This window comes from Sturnus vulgaris, chromosome 2 (assembly GCF_052056855.1).
Source record: "Sturnus vulgaris isolate bStuVul1 chromosome 2, bStuVul1.hap1, whole genome shotgun sequence".
Taxonomy (NCBI): Eukaryota; Metazoa; Chordata; class Aves; order Passeriformes; family Sturnidae; genus Sturnus; species Sturnus vulgaris.
In genome coordinates this window covers 26,721,490-26,742,037 of record NC_142244.1, presented here as the reverse complement: position 1 = coordinate 26,742,037, position 20,548 = coordinate 26,721,490, and the positions used below count along the sequence as shown (strand labels likewise).

The window sequence follows — 20,548 nt, the reverse complement described above, 5'->3', positions numbered from 1 at the left end:
ATTTCTCCTCATTTTTAGAGAGCAGTTTATAAAAACCAGAGAAGAGAAACATTGCCAGGGACAATACATGGTGGGTCTGCATGCAGACCACCTTTATGCACTTTGAACAAGTGTTGTTCCTTAAAAGAAAAACAAAAAACATAAAACATTTCTTTAAACTCTACAGGCTCATCCATTGATACACAACTTTATACATACACAAAACATGGAGTTTCTAATGTTTTTTGATCCAGGGACAGTTAGAAAGCTTATGAGCTTCCAAACAGTATGAGGATCACAAATACATAAATATTAAATCATGCAGACAGGGGATGAAAGGTGCCACAAATTCCTAACAGGTTATACAGGTAAGAATGTTGTTACGAAACTACTAAAAATACTAATTGCAATTTGCAGAGATCACACGAGCACAATGTTGCAGGAGTGAAAGCCTTTATGGCATGACTCACAAACCAAGAACACCTTGCAGAAGTTAAAATGGTGACTGAACAGTGAAATATTAATTTCTTGTCTCAACTTCTACAGCACAAGTATATTGGAATGCCAAAACAAACAAAAGCAAAATACATGATTTACAGCTGTGTATCAAGCTCTCAGCAGAAACTGGGCCGTTGCCACTGATCCTCAGGGACACAACATCTTCATGTCATTAAATTTGTCAAGGGGTTACCTGTGAGATAGACTTTCTTCCTCCCGAAGCGATCAGACAGCTGGCCAAAGGAAATGGCTCCAAGAAACACACCACTGAAGTAGAAAGAACTAGCAGCACTGACTTTGTATGATGCATTGCCAATTAAAAACCACTGGATGGAGGGAGAAGACAAAAACAGAAACAACAAACCAGCAAAAAGGAAAATTAATCAGAATCTAAACAGTTCACCAACAGCTAATAGCTGGATGGGTTGTAATATACTATAAGAAGATCAAACTCTTCATAAATCTCCAAAGCATCATGTTCAGGGAATCACCAGTTCCCACCGCTGTCTCCCAGACTCACTGCGGGATACTAACAGTTGCAGTTCTCCCAAATCAAATGCAGTCTTTGATTCTGAAACGAAGAGCAGATTCCCCACAATATTCTAATTTTTGCAGCTTTCTCCCACTTTTCCTTTTTCTGCCTTCTTTCACATAAAGCTGTTAACTTAAATAGACTCAGTTCTACCTATTGACTTGTGTCACTGCAGTGTGTAGAATACACATTGTGAAAAAATAGTTGTGGTTTATGTCTGAAGATACTCCTGCACATGGTCCTCTTTATAAACTGTCTTGTTTCTGAGCAATACTTTGGTAGCATTAGACAGGTTAGTCAGGTTTTCTGCACACACTCATCTTTTTTAGTGTACTTCATCATTTCCAGTTCTTTTTCTATTCCAAATACAAAGCTGATCTTGAAATGTTTGATTCTTACAGACTTAATGTCTCAAGTTCAACCTGACAAAATTCTTTGTTCCACAGAAGTGCAGAATGAAAATATGCCACACTCTCAATGTTCAAAAGTTATTTCCTTTTGTATTCTAAGTGCTTCATATCTTCTGTTCTTTTCTTTTTCTATTCCTCTTGCACCTTGAGATAATGTTTCTTTTTAGTAACAACCAAATTTTCTTCCTGCGCTGGTAACCTGGTGATTATGTCATTATCCCTGCAATAGCTCTCTAACCTTCTCCTCATAATCTCCTCTTCTTCTACCAAAATCTCATTAAATATCCTTTCTAGCAAAGCTTGTATTATTTCAAAGCTCAGTTATAAACTACCTCATCATGAGAATAGAGCCATGCAATTAAATCTCACAAATATTAGCATGCTAACAAAACATCATTCATAAGCGCCAAGAAAATAACGTGCTTATTTTCTATATCTGCTTCATTTTAAATTGTTACTTTAACAGAAAGGTGGTAACTGATAATAGTAGGAAGTGTGCCCATAAAGTACCAAGACTGACAAAATTCAACTGAAACTAACCACATGACCATAAATCAGCTTTGAAGCTTCTGCAGACTTTAAAAAAAATTCCCAGAAAAATATATTTGTAAAATAATTGCATATGAGATTAATTTTATCCTGAAATAACATGGTCAGTTTGTTTTATAATAGCTACAAGAATCATGCTCTAACTTTTGGTATAAACATTTTAAAAGCTGCCAACATTAAAATTGTTGACATGAGATGCTTTCTGAATCATTCAGTGATCAAGGGATAATTTGGTTGCAAAGCAAAATATGTTCTCAAAATTTATCTCAATGTCTAAGCCCTTTAGAGAGCTCAAGGCTTTTCTACATAAAAACATGCTACGTATTGCTTATTCACAAATCAAGCTTTTTACATCAGAATATTTTTCAGTGTAAATTTGTAATGGTCATGTTATCAGTGATGCCACAAGGTTAAGCATTGACACACTCTCTTAAATGTAGGAAAAAACGTCTTTACAATCAATCATGAAATTAGATTAATAATGAATTAATGGTGAAATATTCTCCAGATATGTATGTTCTCTCTCAAAATGTTTGTGCTTAACACATAACCTCCAAATATACCAAATGTTCTGCTAACAAATTAATAAAAACTGTATTTTAATCGAGGGAAACAGAAGAGGCGGGAAGATTGTATTCAATGCCTCTACTGAAACATATGCTAAAGAATTAGAAAGCAGAATCTACACAAGTTGCCTTGGAGCTGGTGGGTTTTTTTTGTTTGTTATTTTTTTTGTTGTTGTTGTTGTTTTTTGTTTGGTTTTTTGTTTGTTTTGTTGGTTTTTTGTTTGTTTTTGTTTTTGTTTTGTTTTTTGTTTGTTTGTTTTTGTTGGAGAGTGTTTTTAGGGTTTTTATTGCTTAAGCAGGTTTTGTTTTTTACCTGCACTACTTATTTATGCAACCAAAATGTATAAAGATCTGTATAAAATCTATGTCATATGCTAGGCTCTGCAAGCATGTCTGACTTGTCAAGTTTCAGAGAGTAAAAGATTCTTGGGCAAGTTAAAAAAAAAAAAACAACCAAAAAAGAAAAACTCCAGAGAAAATTCAAAAACCTTACTGAGTTTTAAGTAATGCTTAAGAAATCCACTATCCATTAAAATTTTAATTTAAATGACATCAGAAGTACTTCTATCCTCTTTGTTGCCAGAATAAGAAGCAATGCCTTTTGTACATAATGGCTTGGTACTATTCCAAGGCTGGCCATTTTTATTAATATGCTCCTAACCAATACACTGCTTTAATGGAGTAATTTAGATAGCATTAATATCTCTGGACAATAGCCATGAACTATCAAGTGGCACTACACTTGACTCCACAGTTCAGCTCTACATTCAGGCCTTGTAACTAATGCACTCAGGGTTCTTGTAAAGAACAATTTGACATTAACAGATACTGACAGACACAGGAAGGGCAGGTGCTGCACACATCAGTGCAGAGTCTGGAATCATTCCTATAGGGACTTTGGCTAGACCATGAAAGAAATCACTTTAAAAACACAGAGGCCATGCCAACAAAGCCAAACTTTGTTTTGGAATAGAATGTGAGGGAGTTGCTTTGTCCACCTGATCCCCCACTGCCCATGTTCTTGTATATGTGGTTGCAAAGACTGCAGGAGCCACTTCCTCCAGTTCTTGCTAATTGCATGATGGATGTGCTACATGCACTGGAGCTCAGCAAGGGGATGGCCAGAAAGAGCTCAGGGTCCATAATGGATTTTAAGCAAATTAGTAAAACAAATGTCATGATTCCAGCTCAAATGTGGAACCAGGCTGCAGGATGCAATATGTACCCTCCACATGGAAATGGTGGGTGGAGCAGAACATTGGTCAAGATCTTCATAGAAATACAAAGCTAGCTCAGTAAAGACAAGAGCACATTACCTGTGCTGTAACTGGAGGCAGCACATTTCATTTACTAATGAAAACATGCACTAGTATACAAGAAAAAAGCAGTACGAGGAGACCCTCAAAACCATCTCAGTAAGATTTACTACTCACACACGAGGCTGCAAAACACATTTCAGACTTACCTCAGAGACTATGGATGTGAAGCTGCTGCCAAAGCGTATGTGCTTATGCACCTCGCTGCCATTGGCAGCCAGAAGCCATTCCCCAAAAGCTCTCTGCTCACTCACTGAATGGTTGCCATGGCTCTGATTAGCTGAGAGCCCTTGGAGATCCCAGTGGTAGGAAGGAGTTGCACCCACCAATGCAATGAGGATGGCTTCAGTGGCCACATAGAGCTGGCATGAAAGACAAAAAACATGAGATGCTCAGCTTAAATCCAAGCAATGTCTCCTCCACAGCCAGATTGAATCAGTATTAAAAATAACCTTATTTTTATATTTGCCTTCTACCATTATGAGATGTCACATCTACATGACATTTTGTCTAAAAGACATGTCTACTATCATTTGGTAGCCCCTGTCTACCAAACAGCATACTTTGTTAAAGCTGTGGTTCTTCAGTGTGGTTCTTGCACTTTTTATGCATCAGATATTAAGAAAATAAGAAAATAAGTTCCCCTCTTAACACCTTTCCCTCAGTCAGACGGCCCCAAACTCACATCCATAGCAGGCACAGATCATGGATGGAGGAGGAGTTATTAGACGTACTAAGGAAGAGAAAACCCCTATTCTTTAATGTAAGTATACTACTCTTATATCCTCTCCTTCCATCTGTGTTGTTCACTCTTCTAATTTGATATCTGGACTAGATCTCCTCATGGTTTCATATCTAATATTTCCCAGTTTTGACAAAATTAATTCATTGGTGGCTTTCTACCTTCTGTTGGACCTGCTTTACTCTTAGAGACAGAGACAACCATGTGAACACACACATGTATTTTTTAGACACCTACATATTTACAAATAGGCACAAGGTCTGAACAGTGATCAACAGCCACTTTTGTTTAGGAAAGAATAAATAAAACTGCTGGAAACGTGGACATTTCAAGCCTGGTCTAGAGCTGGATTGTTGCTGCTTGCTCAGAAGAATATTCATAGGTCATATTACAACTACAGCTTAAAACCCCATGGTTTGAGAACTGTTTGAACATAGAAGTGGCACAAATCCTGCAAGAGAAGATGGATCATAAGGTCTTCAGAGAGACAGAAGGCATTGCTAGTTACAACCCCACACACTCTTCAAATAAAACAGCTTCATCTCAAGCCCTCACTGAGGAACTGTAACTCAGTTAGTGGCACAGTGGTTCCTGACAAAACAAACCTCTTCCTCCATAAAAAACCCTTGTTCATGCCTCTCCATTCTTCACACCCTACTTAGGTATCTCCTGAACAATCCTTGCTCTGCTCCCAGCATCTCCTCCCCAGGGTCTTGGGGAAGAATGTACTCATAGGAAGCATGTTCTCTCGGAAGGCCACTTCACAAATAATTCACAAAACTGGGAGAACCATAGGTACAAAAAAAGCAGCCTAAGGACCTCTGAATTCTGATGCAAGCAACACTAGATAATACTGCTCTGTTCTGTACAACATCTGAGAAGCTGGAGTTATAACCAGATCTAAAAAATTTATTACCTGAAAGCAATTTTTCCCATCAGCTCCTCTTTGTATTCTACATGATAAACTGCTATTTTAGTGGCAGGAGGTAAATATTTTTTAAAAATGCTTCTCTTTCCACCTTCCATCAAAATTATCAAATATCAGAAGAAATTCGGAAAAATACAGTTAACTGTTATTATTTAAGCTAAAGAACTTCTAGATCAACAACAATTAAAAGATTTCATATGGGAAAGAAGGCAGTGACTAAGATCACATGAGAAAAGAGGTTTTAAAAAGCTGAGTGGCTATGTTGCTAGGGATGTGTGGATACAGTACTCTCAGGAACAGCTTGAAATTACTGAGAAATGAGAATTACAGGTGAATTATGATGTGTGGTGCATCCCTCTACTCTGACTCACTCAGGCAATTATGTGTCAGGACTAAGTGATAACATTCTTGCTTTTGTCTTGTGAAATAATAGACTTATTTTTAAAGTAGATCAAGAAACTAAATCCTCAAGGCATTGATTTCAAGAAGGAAAACAACACTTTTCATTTTTGCACTAGGTGAAACCAGCTACAGAAAACTGAATAGAGAAATAAGCAATTGTAGACACATGGAGAATTTTTCAATAAAAAGACTCTAACGATCAGCCTTCAGCATCCTAGTGGGTGCAGCAACCAAGGATATCACAAAGACAGAAACACTTTCAATTGATTTGTGCAAACAGCAAACCATATGAAAATGGAGATGTATTTTGATATTATCAAATAGTATTGCTCTATACTCAAATTCACTGAGTCACTGCTGACACAAAACTCTCCTTCCTAGTGAGCACCTGCCTTGTATTTTGGGTAAGAGGTACAGTAAACCCCATTAATTTCACTGTGGAAACAAAAAGCCCACAAAACACCCCCTAAGATTCAATGGCAGTTCTGAAGGTCAGAAAATTTTCTAGAAGTGATTTTAAAAACATGATGAAGGAAACTTTAGATTTAATTACAAAATAAAGTTTTCATTTAAGTAAGAGTTGTGTTAATGAAGATTCCTCCCTTAAGAATTCGAAGTGCTTGCACTTAACAGTAACACAGTTGTGCAGACTGGTGAACAACATAAAACAGCAACAAATCTAATAGAAATGTAATAAAACAACTATATAAAATAGAAAATGGCTACATTATATGCATTGTGGCAAACAAAGCCCTTCATTTTTCATTCCTTCTATAACCCAAGTCAAATATATGTCATTTAGTGTATAGTTCCTGTTCCTAAAACATTTTAATTGGCTCTATACGGATGTTAACAGTTCCCTACCAAATTCCTTGCACTGATCTGTATTAATGAAGATGAATACCAAGCACAGGGGGACAAGGCACCATGTCCCAGTCACTGATGATGGTATGCTTAGAGTTCTGTTAGCAGAGGTTTCTCCTGTTTGTTAATATTCTCTTTAGGTTAAAATTTTATAGTCTGTCTAAATTAGAAGCCTGTGATGTAAGGGAATTTATTAAAAGGCAATGCCTTAAAAACCTGTAAACTTTAACATTCCCTGCTAAGTAGAAGGGATTTTAGTTAGCCAGTTAAAGCTATTTTACTAACAGATTTTAAAATTAACTTAAAAATATCAATAGAAGCGCCTGCCATATCTTGACCAGCTTTCCGGATGTTCATTTTTGTAATAAATTACATCCAAGAAAGATGCAGAAATCTCCAATAGACTAGCAAGGAAGAGGGAGAATGAATTTAAAAGTTTCATTTGTGTATAGTGAAAATAAACACAAAAATAGTTTAAAAACTCTTTTAGACCTCATAATTTATCCATTATGAAACACAAATGAAAAAAGCAAGACTTCAATTCTAGGAAGAGGAGCTCTCAACCTTTTTTAGTCATCACCAATTCACAACTAGCCTGGTCATCCTAGACAAATATCAGCTGAAGCATTCATTGCCGAACAAAATAATGAGCAAGACAGTAAGTTCTGACCTTTTGAATACAGAAACATTAAAACTGCACGCTGAGGAAAGACAGAAATTAAGGAAGAACAGTGAATGATCTTGCTGTGGTAGAAGCTTTTGGTAAAGAGATGGTTGCAGTTCAGGATTAATTTCTTTTGATCCCATGACAAGAAGCTGAAAAGCCGGAGGGTAACCTAATTTTTGAAAATCTGATGATCTCATCTGCTCCAAGTCATCTCCAAAGGGCGATTTGGCTTTAGATTCACGGTTTTTTTTCCTCAATAACTCCTATGTAGAAAAGCCTTACAATGTCTTCTTGCTGCAAAATTATTACTTGCTGCTGACAACATATTCCCCTGTGAAAGTATCCTTCCCTTCCTGGTGGCACAGTAGGAAGAAGAACACCATTAAGACAGTAGGAAAAGCTGCTGCAGTTGAAGTGAAGAATCACCATGCACAAAAGAACATGACATCTCAGTTACTTACCAAGCCCAGACAGGAAATACTTCCCATGCAGAATGTAACTATTGTTATTACCTGTTATTTATCAAGGACAGAGCGGACACATATTTTGAAAGAACTAAGGGTTTCTACAGAGAAACAGAGAAAACCTACACAGTTTAGAGATTTTAAGCCTGAAACTGCTGACCTCCAGAATCCACAGAAAAAAGTCCAAAGTCTGTCCAAAACCTTACATAACTTAATTCTAGAAAATCTTTAACATCTACAATGAAGACAAACAGTGCACAGCAGTCCACAACTCTAAGAGCCTCGCCTCCTACAGGTTTGTGGAAAATGCCCCTCTAGCTTCCCCCTCCCGTTCCAAATATCCAAACACACACCTCTCAGCTTTATTATTTTGTGGGCAATGGCAGCAGCAGGGGTTGCTTGTTGCTCTGGTCAGCCTGGGTGCCCATGAGTCAGGTGACTGCTTCCATTCATAGACAAGGGCTGCTTTACTTTCCAGGGGTAAACACTGGCGTCTGAAGAGCAAATACCTTCATCGTACAAGCTTTCTGCAACATCTCTCCAAGTGACTCCTGTGTACACACCTTTGTTTGATAGGGCCACAAGTGCACAGCACCCTCACTCACAGCACAGGTTGACAGGTCTTGGAATACAAATAATGAAGTTGGAAGTGTTATTTTTCTGCCTTTAAAAACACAAGGCAAAAAGAAAGCTCATAGACTGATAAGTTAAAGAACCAAGGCAATACACATGAACCAAAATTACAAGAAGCACTATTAATACTACCTCTGCTTCAATAGGAATATTCAAGGAAGTCAAACTACATTAATGTGCAATCAAGTGCCATAACTCCTCAGTCAAATACCAGCTACATAGTTTCACCCATATCACATCCAAAGTGCCACTCCACTCTTCTTCTGAGGAAAAGGACTTAGAAAAGAAGAAAGCAAAGAAGTGCTGTAAGTTCCTATTCCAGTTCATGAATATAATGCAAAGCAGCCCAGGAATGGACCATCCCAATGGTATTAGAGGGTAGCATGAAAAAAAGTCAGCAATTGCTGGCAAAAAAAGCAGGAACTGTGGGCTGACAAGTATGAGGCAGGGTTTAGTCTCCTGCTTCCACAAGCATGATTATTCTTTTGTCTGCATTTCACGTTTGCTCCTCTTTCTCTCCATACTTTCCAGCCTGTGCTGGCTATAAACTTATCTGAGTCACAAGACAGTATTTTAAGAGATCAAAGTCCTCATCTTTGCATGACGTTTTGGGACACTATCAAGGAATACTGGGTGAGTATCTTGGTATCAGAGAGGCAGTTCTGCTAAGACTCTAAGCAAAGTATATTCTTGGCTAAAGCATTTAACTTGGTAATTTTACTGATTGCTTAAAAAGTTTTTGTTTAAGCATCCAGACTAAAAGACAATGCTGACATTTGTATAAGCTACTTTCATTTATTTATTCATTTTAAGGACCTGTCTGAGGGTAAGCAATTAGATCCACTTGTGTTTTGTTTATGGGGTTTTTTAAACTGAAAAATGTCTTCTGTCTACTACTATTTCAGAGTAACATGATGTCACAAAAGTGAAAAATTATGTTTTTCCAGTTTCATTGTGGAACTTGATTTTCAGCTTATAGCCTACAGGCCTCAGAATTCCCTGAATTATTTCTTAAAAGTGCACAGAAAAATAATTAAGAATTACAAAACTTTTCAGCACTCTTAAATTTACTGTAAAAGGGCAAACCTCTTCAAGACGAAGTCTGCCAGGAGTCTACAAATTGAAAGATATTAAAGAACTCTGGTATTTATATGTTTTTAAGACACCAGTAACTAAACATCACACAATAGTTTTATAAGCTACACACACAACTCTCTCCATCTTTCCTTATACTAGGATGTCAAAGACTTCATCGAGCCTTCCAATGCAAATTCTTAACACCCTTTCATCCTGAGCCCACCACAACTAGGAAAATGATCAGGTGAACACCTTTAACCAGGCTAAACTGCAAACTTAGTCAGAGATCATACTGTAAACAGACAAGACCTAGAAAACAAACGTTATTGCTCCAGAGGGACTCCAGCCCACTGAGCTAACACTTGGAAAAAGCAAACAGGTTCTGCTTAATGCAAACAATACACAAGAAGCACTGTTTTAAAGAAGTAGTTATATTAACTACTCCAGTTAAAATAACAAAGACATTTGAGAACATCAAACTTTATCTATGTCATAAATAAAGAGCAACTATCTCATGCAAGTGGTAAACAGCTACTCTGAGTTCAATTACACACCTACTAATTCTCTCACCCAAGAGGAAAGGAATTTAGAGTCTCTAAAATGGAGACATATCAGTGAGGACTGCCTTGATATTGCTAGTGGAAAAACACGGGTAATTTATTGCCTATAAAACATGGCAAGTTAGAGACTGTGTGTATACAAGGGCAGGAAAGAAGGAAGGGGAGATAATGCGTCATAATACAAACATTTTTAACCCATAGTGTTTGCTACCCAGTAGAATTACGCCTGTTAATTCCCAAGCTGCTCTTGCAAGGGTGCTCAGAGGACAGATTGGCTAGATGGATTCTAGTTTGCCAAGCTGAAAGGCAAATAGCAGAAAATGGGATTGCTTCAGCTCCCAGTGAGTTCAAATACCACCCCATTATACCAAATACTCTATGTAATAACTACTTAATTATCAACAATCTGAAAACATCTCCCCGTGTGTTTTACCCACAGCCCATACAAAGATGACAATCATTACGGACAGTGCCTGCAGGCACCTTCCATTCCCTGTTGTTAAAAAGACTTTGCAAAAATCAAGGCATTCAGCCACAGCTCCAGTAAAGAGTCCCAGAGCAAGTTCCTTCTGATAACTTCCCTCTGCACACCATGTAGCAACCTTTCTGCTTTTTTTTTTTAGAGTTGGGTTTTAGTTTGCTTTTGGGCTTGTTTTATTTTTTTTTAAACAGGCAGACTACTCTGCTACCTTCCCTCTATTGGTAAGCCTTCAGAATATTTGCTCTCCCAAAACTCCTGCTTCTTGCTATGCCCATCTGCAGTAGTTCTGCTAAGGTCTTCACAATAGCACATTGAACAGGCATCTTCTTGGACTCAACTGCACAGAAGCTGAAGTCAGCCTTGTAAGTTAAACTGCAGAAGCTGAGTAGAGGTGTTTATACAGACAGACATGCAAAGAATGTGTGGTTTAGTATTAGAGTGAATGTTGTGATCATTAGAAGAGCAAGAACATCCAGCAACTGTAAATAGCACTTAAAAATACCTACATATGAGCTCAGTTGTATGTGCTTTGCAGTTCAGATACAGCTAAAGATGGAAAGGTCTTGAAGTTAAAGCCCACATTTTTTCTCTACCTCAAGCTTGCTCTGACCATACTCCTGCAGATAAACGTAAAGGAGGTAAATGTATGTGAATGATGTACTGGTTTGATTAAGACACAACATAACTTTAGGGGAAGATGAAGACGTAGGCAGCTGATTACCTATTCCTAACTTCCCTCCACTAGGGATTCTTTTTGAAAAAAACAAACGGAAGCAAGTTACTTTTTAAAATTAATCAGTAAGGAAGCAATTATTAGCATCCAGACTTCTGCACTATATCTAAGAGTTAAGGACCCCACTGCTAATAAGGCATGCCACAGCCCAGCATCGTTATTTCAGGTTTTTTTTCCAGAAAATACCACAATGTCTGCATCAGCGGCGTTCATGTTTGAAGTTTATAAATTAATATTATTACAGGCAGGTGATTGTCTCTCTTAAGGAAGTTAGTTATAGATCTGAAAGAAGGATGAAAAGACTAAGGATTGTTGGTTAGCACCACTGAAATCAAATGTCGTACATTAACAAAGAACTACCTTTTTTTCTTGAAATATTTCCCCCACCCAATCGAAGTAAATGGTAGGATTTGTCTTCACTTAGAAGTTCCATCACCTTTCAGATGGAAATATTCTTAGGTAGATGAGTAGCAGCATATTTTTATGCATCAATAGCTTACATACTCATACCCACCTCATTTATTTGTCCTCCCAAACAGGAGTATGCTAGACCAGAATAAGGATTTATGTTCAGTGATGCAAGTACTCTAAAAGCGTTCAACATATTTACATGGAAAGCAACACCATCCTTCAGCATAAGCATGTTTTGAGTAAGATACAATGCACAAAAAGATGTGAGAATAGTAAGGTTCCCTCAAGAAAAACATTTGGGTATTCACATTTTATATTTTTATTCATGCCACATTTGAAACCTCCACGGAAGATGCTGCACGTCTGACACACATTCTGCAACTGCTTTACTGAGAATCAGAGAGACTTAAAGCTCGTATTTCTCCCACATACAGAAAAAAACCCCAAACATTGAGGTAATCAAACTCCAAAAAGATTACACAGAAATTCTGAAAATCCCTTTTATATCTGCCACTGTAATAGTTTTGATTTGTTAATTTAAATATACTTATTTTCTGTTATGAGACAGAACCAGGAGCAAAAAAGTAAGGCAGGCTTAAAACTTAAAAACTTTAAAGTTTAAAAACTTTATTAACTATACAAAGAAAGTAAAGCAAATTTAGAATAAGATCTTTAGACCACTCCTTCCTTTCCTCTCCTAACCTTCTTAACAACAAAACAAACATACAAAAAACTACTTCAGTCAGTTCCCAACTTAAATAGTCTTTTTCAGTTCACTTTGGAGAGAGAACTTCCCTTTTGTCAGGCCATAGGGACTTTTTCATAAGGAGGGAAAAAAATAGTCTTTCTGTGGCTTTACTTTTCACAATTTGCATCCACCCGGGAAAAGAACTTACAAATTATGAGGCTCTTCCCATTTTCACAGCTTTCCCAAAGCTGTGCTTATAGGCCATGATAAACTCATGGGGTATTTTACTTTTAAGAATGAACCGTTCCAAACTAAAAATTTTCTTCATTTTTTTTTCTTCAGTTTATGCTTAATCTCCAGAAAAAGAGATGCCTTTTTCTCCTCGGGGCAAAGGATTCTTAACACAGGTGCCTTTGGTCAACAATTTATTAAATGGAACACTCCAACCCCCCCATGTCTTTCTCTATGGTTTATAGGAATATTCAGTGTAATATCAGTTCATTCCTACAACTTCACAAAAGGATTTTCAGCCAACTTTCATAGCATCTTCTTATTTTTTTCTATTAAAAAAAAAACTTGCTTTACTGACTTTGTAATTTTTTTTGTTTGTTTTTTCCTTTTTATTCAAAAGAAAATGGAGGTCTGTAGGTCTTATCCCAGCACCAAAGAGTTAAAGTTTCACACAGAAGCGGCAAGAGCTGGGGCAGGCCCGGGCCTGCGGGGTGAGAGACGACTGAGAGGTCAAATCAGCCCTTCTGGGGCTTAGTTACAGCAGTCACATTGCCCATGGTCAACCCTGCTTCCCAGACAGGGCCCCGGCTGCCTCCCCCAGGCCGTGCGGGGGCTGGGCAGGCCCGGCCCTTCCGAAGCTGCTCCGAGCCAGCAGGATCCAGGCCCCCCAGAGCCACGGGCCCGTGGGGGAGGAAGCAGGGCTAAGGTCTTATCAATGAGCCTTTTCTCCCCCCGGCCCTCGGGTCCCCTGGTTTGCAAACGGGGCCCAAGCGGCCTCCCGAGCCTCCCCACTCAGCATGAGAGGGAGCCCGGGCCGGTGTTACCTGGTCACCTGTGTGATAATTGATAAAAGATTCGTGTTAATCACAAAAGCATTGGGGTTTGTACAAACCAGAATACTAAGCTCTGAAGTGAAGCATGGACACTAGATAAAGGAAATCATTCTGTTTAAAATCGCCTTGTTATGGTATATTATGTTATTTTATGTTACGTTATGTTATATGGTGTTATGTTTTCCAAATAAGTTGTATCAGGTACCAGCTTGCAAAATCAGACTTCCCAATAGCCCTTCCTACCTTTGTCTGATCAATGCTGCCTATCTCAAGGATCAGACTTCCAGAACTTCTCTGGTGGTTATCTACAAGGACCAGATGGCTATCTGTGACTGATTACTGTCTGGAGGCTTTGTGAATTTGTGCAAGGATGTTTATTCAACCACCACTGCTTATGACAACAAAAAGCCAAAAATTATTGATTACAACGAGAACCCACAGTATAAGAAGAGGCTGCAAACCAAGGTTCGGTGGAGCGTGGAGTGGGCGGTGACCCCTCACGTTCCCCAGCGCGCTGCTTGCTCTTTCTATATCAAATAAAGCAATCTAAAATTTTGCTGAATATCGAGACTTTTGTCTCTCATTTATAACAACTGGAAATAAAAGAGACCTTTTTCCCGGGTTACCTCCTTCAAAATGTATGCTCACGGAGTGAACTAACTTTCTCCAATTGGTTTTTCAGGCTGTCAATAACCAAGCCAGCTTTCAATTGGTCCCATCAACTCACAGAAGTTGTTTTCTCATAGAAAAAACTTCTGAATCTGACCTTCCCCAAGTGAAACCAGCACAGCCACCTTGCTCACTTACCTTACAGACACTTGTACTTGTAATGTGTCTAAATTACAGTGCAAGTAACTTTGGGTAAATCTGCCATCACGCCCCTGGAACAACTGCAGCACACTACACCAGAGCTGTAATGCAATTTGTGAAATATCCCTCTCCTTCCTTAATTTTAAATTGTTCATTACATTTCCAATTTGTTTTACTCTTCCTATTCACATAAAGTCCAAATAGTATACATCATCAAGGACTAGGAATAAGTTGTTCAATGTGTGATCAATTCTGTCTGGTTCAAAGAAAAGTTTAAAAAATTCAAGCAAATATAAGTATTAAAAGAAGATTCACTGACAAAGTATTTAATTACTGTCATTGTAACTACAGAGTGATGTCTCATTAAAAGAGGTAGAGAATGGACAGGGTAAGAAATGTCAAGAAACGGTTAAGCAAGGCTACATAGGGGATAATATCTGCATCCTATCTGAAGGCAGACACTATTTCTTCTGAACTATTTCTAGAGATTTGGAATGAACCTCCGTTACTTAAGCCACATGCCCCAGAATGTGCTTTCCCTCAAAACACTTGAGCAGATGGGATGACTAAAGACCATCTTTCTGCACTGGGATATTGTAATGACAGAAGTCATACATGATATTGTTGTCAATAGTAAAGTGATGTTTGCAACATCACTCATTACAGCTGCACTGCATCACGAACAGTCTAAGGCAAAGGTATAACGCAAGCAACATGATGTAACTACCTTAACTGTTTTTACACCCTCCTTTTAGTTAGTAAAGAGCCCCTAAGGTGGATAGGAACAAGCACCCTTGGTAGTTATCCGTATCACCGCGCAATGCACATTAAAGGCAAAGCCCTTTTCAGCTATGCAAACAAGAACTCCCTTTTAAATTTTAACATGTTTTTTAAAGCCTTTCAGTAGAGATACAGTAAGAGCACATTTCCATTCCCAGTTTGGGCTTGGGCAATCCTGTAGCTCCGAGTCACTGGCACAGGTCAAACTCGTTCAACCACGTATGTTGAACCACAAAAGAAAAAGAAACTTTTCATTTTTAAGTATGTTTGTGTGCTCTCAAGCATCTGATAAAGGTGTGGGATTTTGTCTCATGTTGCTACACACACTAAACAAACCAAAAGACTATTATTGCATAACACTTCAGTATAATTTCTTCAAAAGGTTACAACAACCTTTCCAGCAATCAACATGTAGCAAGTACTTACCTTTAGCTCAAAATAAAGTCCTAAGTATTTAAAGAGTTATCAACTCCATTTGTTTCTTCCTCACTTTCTTAAAGATATACCAGAAATGCAAGACTAATCCAATCTTAATTTCACATCACTAGTCAATCTTCACATTCTTCAGGTAACTCTCGTCTTTCTGTGATTCCATGTCATTTGGAAAAAACATTTCTCTACATTAGCTGTTGTCAGTCCATAATGAAGTTAGTAATCATTGCTACAGAATACGCCTTAAAATCTTCCAAATTCCTATTAACTTGGTAGAGAATAAACCAGGCATACCTTGATACAGTAACAGCTCAGCAGGTGAATGAATAACAGAAGCAGGTTGTAAGAGCCTGACTGAGAGACGGAGGCTTCAGATGGCTCTTAAAATGCTGTTTATTGCATACACAGGTTACAGCAGTTGAGGGTCATGGGTGAGCCTATAGCTGCTGGATAGGCAAGCTGTGTGTCCTGAAGCCCAATTCTATTCATGTTACAAAGCATTATAACTCTTTCTCTGCTGTGCATTTTGTTACATAACAACCAATCAACATCATACACAATACCTTTTACATTTACATATAACCTAACATAACTACTAGCATTACCATATTCATGTTACTATATTCCAATCACAAAAGGTTAGTGTGTTACAGTTTAAGCTCAAAGTTGTTTTTCAGTTTTCTTGCAGTGTAAAATTCTGAGATCTTTTCTCTACTTGCAACATTGGCTTTCTTGTTTGCCTGTGAAAATCCTTTTGTTTGGAAAAAACATGTTTTGTTTGAGGTGGATTTGTCCTTTGCTGTAAGTCATAAAAGCCCCTTCCAACTCACTTGCTCTTTGTCTTTTAGTTACCCAGTAAGACTGACTCAGCTATTCTTTTCTTCTGTATCAAAACTTGCTTTCATTTCTATAGAACCTTCTGTGTATCTGCAAAACTTTTCTGTTAAATTTTCATCCTTCCCAACAGCAGGTAGCAGAGGAATAACAGAAATCAGGGAAGGTTAAAGAAGGAGCCCACAAGATTTAATCTTCTAAATACAGAAAAACATTTTTCTAATTACAAGCAACCTGGAGGATTTTGCCAGAATGTCAGTAAGTCCATTCCACATATCAAGTATCAGTTCACTCAAGCCCATCTGAAAATTGACTCGTGCAAAGTCTCACCCCTACAGACAGAAGTGCTTGGTAGAGCTTGACTCAAAGAAGTTCTGTGTGCTAAACTATGTCTGTAATTAGAATTCAGAGACCAGATACACTGGTGTATCACTAAGGCTACATTTCTACAGTATTTCTAAACACTGTAGAAATTTATACTTAAAAAAAACCAAAACAGTAAAATGAAGGAAAGTACTATGAAGTATAAAACTCAAAGAGATTAGTAACATGCAGAGATGAAAAAGCATAAAAGCCTACAAGGAAAGCAAGTATACCTGCTAATAATCTTACCAGGAAGGGAAACTCTGGATATTGGCAACAAAGACGAAAGGATTTGACACAGCAGACAAATATTTTTTACACATTGGGTATTCTTATCTTTAAGAATGTAGAAATATTTTTTTTATCAACAGGCCAACACAAAAATACAGGCTAACTGAGGGAGCACATGGAAAGGGACAGGGAAACTAGCAATAAAATTAAATAAGCATGGCACAAACAGTGGTACAGACTACCAGGAGTTCTCATTCTGCTGCCATATGCTGCGTCTAATCCACTACAGAAGCCCACGATTACCTAGGTCTACATCACACACACAAGATATATTACTTACCTTTGCGTCCATCCGCCAGACAAAAGACTAACCCCAGCCGTGGAACCTGCCTTCAGCCTTGCTCTCACACATCCCAGTGACACATTATGTAACTTGGCACCAATAAAGGAACACAAAAAGCAATCAACCACCCAATTACGAATCAGTTGGATAAGTCCACATCTACTCATGAACTGAAAGACAACAAAGTTCACATCTAAACTCCTTACAAACTCCTGTGCCTGCGTGATCTGAAGTAAAGAAAACCTACCAGTCAGAAGATGATACTCATTGGTAAAGTTCAAGAAATAAAGATAATACAAAAAGAAAAAAAACAGATCTGCGAACCTGCTATTGTTTCTTCTTTAGTTCTGAATTAGTTCCAGGATTTGCAAAGATCCCTCTGTTTACTTCTCCGATGAGAAATGCAAGTCAATCCATTAAAAACAAAACAAATGAACACAAACATTACAGAACAGATGACCCATACTAAAAACTCTAGAAACACAGAGCACTTGGTCATGGTTTGCAGTTCATTCCAGAACATGACTAGCACTGAAAGAAGAAGTAACTACTGTTTCCTTAGTTCTTAATCTTCAGTAAACATATACATTTTATAGCCAGCTGGCCAGCAGAACAAACAATGTCTAATTTTAAGGAATTAATCAGCTACATCAGTATTTAAAAAAAAAAAAAAAAAAGAGAGAGAAAAAAAAAGTACAAGGAAATAGAAACCTACAAAGCTTTTTGCTTTGCAATCAAGTATAGAGTTCCCATCCAATGGGACTAAGCATCTGAATTTTCTTTGGTCATCTCATAAAGCTTCTTAATATTTCAGTCGGTCTAGGGGAAGCAGGGGTTGCCAGGAGAAGACATCTTCAGTCTCACAGCTCATGACTGGAAGTTCCTTAGTACAAAATATAGGCCAGCAGAGGAAGGAGGACATTTAAGTTCCCCTTTTCCTTCCTGCAACTATTAAATTTTCAGAGCGGAAGTAACGCAGTACTTGTCAGCCTAGCTGAATTCAAGATGATGAAGTTTTTGATGTGAACATGGTGTAAACCAGACTTCTGTCAGATTCAAACCATATTTCAGTCCTAAGCCTGACTGTGACAGTACACATATTATTCTTGTCTTCCTTCCCTTCTTCACAGGAATATGCATAAAGATGAAACAATACTGAAAGGCAACAAACATGGCTGCAGAGCACATCACTTGCTTATGTAGTCTCTGAAACTCTCTCTCCAGAGTCTGTCTCTTCCAAAGCACTAGAAGGGTATTCTCTTGTAGCACCCTACTGTTATTTTGGACTCCACTTTTATCACAAAATTTAAGAGTTCCAGCTTTGTATCTCACAAACCTGACTACCCAAAATGTAGGGCCTCATCCAAATACCTACTGGAGAGACACTGCCCCTGTATTCTAAGAGTTAAGTCAGGGCAAATCAAAGCACCATAAGCAATCATCACCTTTCATTCAGCTGGTTACATGAGAGGTTCTGCACACTGAGGTATCAGTGGCCACCTGTCACTTTATTAGTGACAATCAAGCCACATGCAACCTAGAAATTCCCAGTCTAGCCCATTAACTCTACGTTGCACAGGATTCCCAGCACAGCCTCTTACACAAGTCCGTATCTTCCAGTCCAGGCCACGGAAACCTCAGTTTAACCTCAGCCAGCCCTTCATCTGACCAGCTCCTAATGTGCTTCACCAGTGACACAAGGTGTAACTGCTCAGGCAGTACGGCACAGAGAGCATCAGCTGCTTGCCCCACGTTAATTCTGCAAAACTGAGCGCTGCCTTTGGGCACACTGCTACAGGACAGACCCAGAGGGGAAGACTTGTTAGTGCCACCAGCAGCCCCCAGTAGAAGCCCTCCCACACCAGCCTTTGCACTGGGCAGCTCTCACCGCAGGGACATGAAGCCAACACTTTGGGAACAGCTGTCCACGGCACCCAGAGCATTCCCCTCCCGGCACTGCTTCCCCCTCGGGAAAAGAGCGGGTGGGAAGGGCGGCCTCTCACCTGGAGGAGCACGGCCAGCAGGACACACAGGTATACCTGGTAAGGGCCCATCTGCCCCACCAGCGAGAACGCCTCCTCCACCTCCATCCCGCTCCCCGCACGCCGCACAGCTCCTACAAGCGGCCGCCGAGCAGGGCATCCCCGGGGGCGGGGCGGGGCGCGGCGCGGCGCGGCGGCCGGGCCCTCGCGGAGCTGGAGCAGAACGAGAGAGAGGAGGAAAAGGAGGAGAAGGACAAGAAGAAGAAGGGCGGGAGGCGCGATGTGGTGCTCCTGCGCAGGCTCCGGGGAGAGGAGCCAGGATGCTGCCGCCTCCCTCCTTTCCGGGCGGCCGCCGGGAAAGCGGAAACGCATGCGGCCTCAGCGCAGGCGCATGGCCGGATTCCGTGGTTTGGGATGGGCGTTGTGCTGCTGTGTGAGAGCGCTGTCATGGAGGAAGCGCCGAGGTGCCTCGGGCCAGGTCACTGACAGTGAGCGGGCTCGGCACTGGGGAGCTGGGTGCGAGGTGCAGGGGCGATGTTCCTCCTGAGGTCACACCTGGGCACAGCTCTCGGGAAGGGGAAAGGGCACAGAGGTGCTGTTTGTGGACCCTTGGTTAGAGCAGGGCAGCACGCTGGCCCTGCGTGCTGGGCAAGAAGGCTGCACTGGGTCCATGCTGGCGAAGTGTTCCGGGTTCTATGGCACTGTCCATGCAGCAGCTGGGCTCCCATCGCCCACTTTCATCCAGCAAAGCACAGTGGAGTCATAGTGTGCGCTCAGGGGGTTCGCACCCTACTATGCCTGGGAAGCCGTACCCACATAGTGCACGCTGCTTAAGTTCTGTCAGCTCACAGCGGACCCCAAAATGCTGACACACCTCAGCTGTGGAATATTCTGTAATGATACTTCATAGCCTACCTGCCGATAGTTGGGAATAAAAAAAAAAAAAAAAAAAAAAAAAAAGCCGAATTTGGCATAAGGCTATTGTGTAGGTGCCACTAGGGGTCAGTTCTGGACCCACACAAATCTTACTGTTCTTCATTTAATGCCTGGTGAGGACGTGCCTCTCTCCATTATACCAGTCTCCACAAAACTCTAGTTGTAGTGTATTTTATTAAAAGAATTTTGAGAGCCTTCATTGTGAACATGGGGTAGAAGTTCTCAGAAGTGATGGGACTGGTTTGGAAAGGAGCATGAACTACTGCATAGAGA

General features: G+C 39.6%; 1 protein-coding gene across 7 annotated transcripts in view; it reads right to left on the bottom strand.

Moving 5' to 3' along the window:
- SLC22A15 (solute carrier family 22 member 15) overlaps nt 1-19,517 on the bottom strand; it is a 58,020-nt gene extending 38,503 nt beyond the window's left edge. For 6 of the 7 annotated variants that reach the window (XR_015801208.1, XR_015801207.1, XR_015801209.1 and 3 more), the window contains exons 1-3: nt 19,361-19,517; nt 4,000-4,212; nt 671-803 (exon numbers count right to left, since the gene is read on the bottom strand). Coding sequence is in view for 4 of the 7 variants with exons in the window: in XM_014890284.2 (XP_014745770.1) it covers nt 671-803; nt 4,000-4,212; nt 19,361-19,447 (433 nt within the window). In the remaining 3 variants the exon portion in view is untranslated. Of the gene's footprint in view, nt 1-670; nt 804-3,999; nt 4,213-17,354; nt 17,631-19,360 lie in introns of those variants that run through there. The other variant, XM_088158996.1, reaches the window with a different exon arrangement.
- Between the last annotated feature and the right edge of the window lie 1,031 nt (nt 19,518-20,548).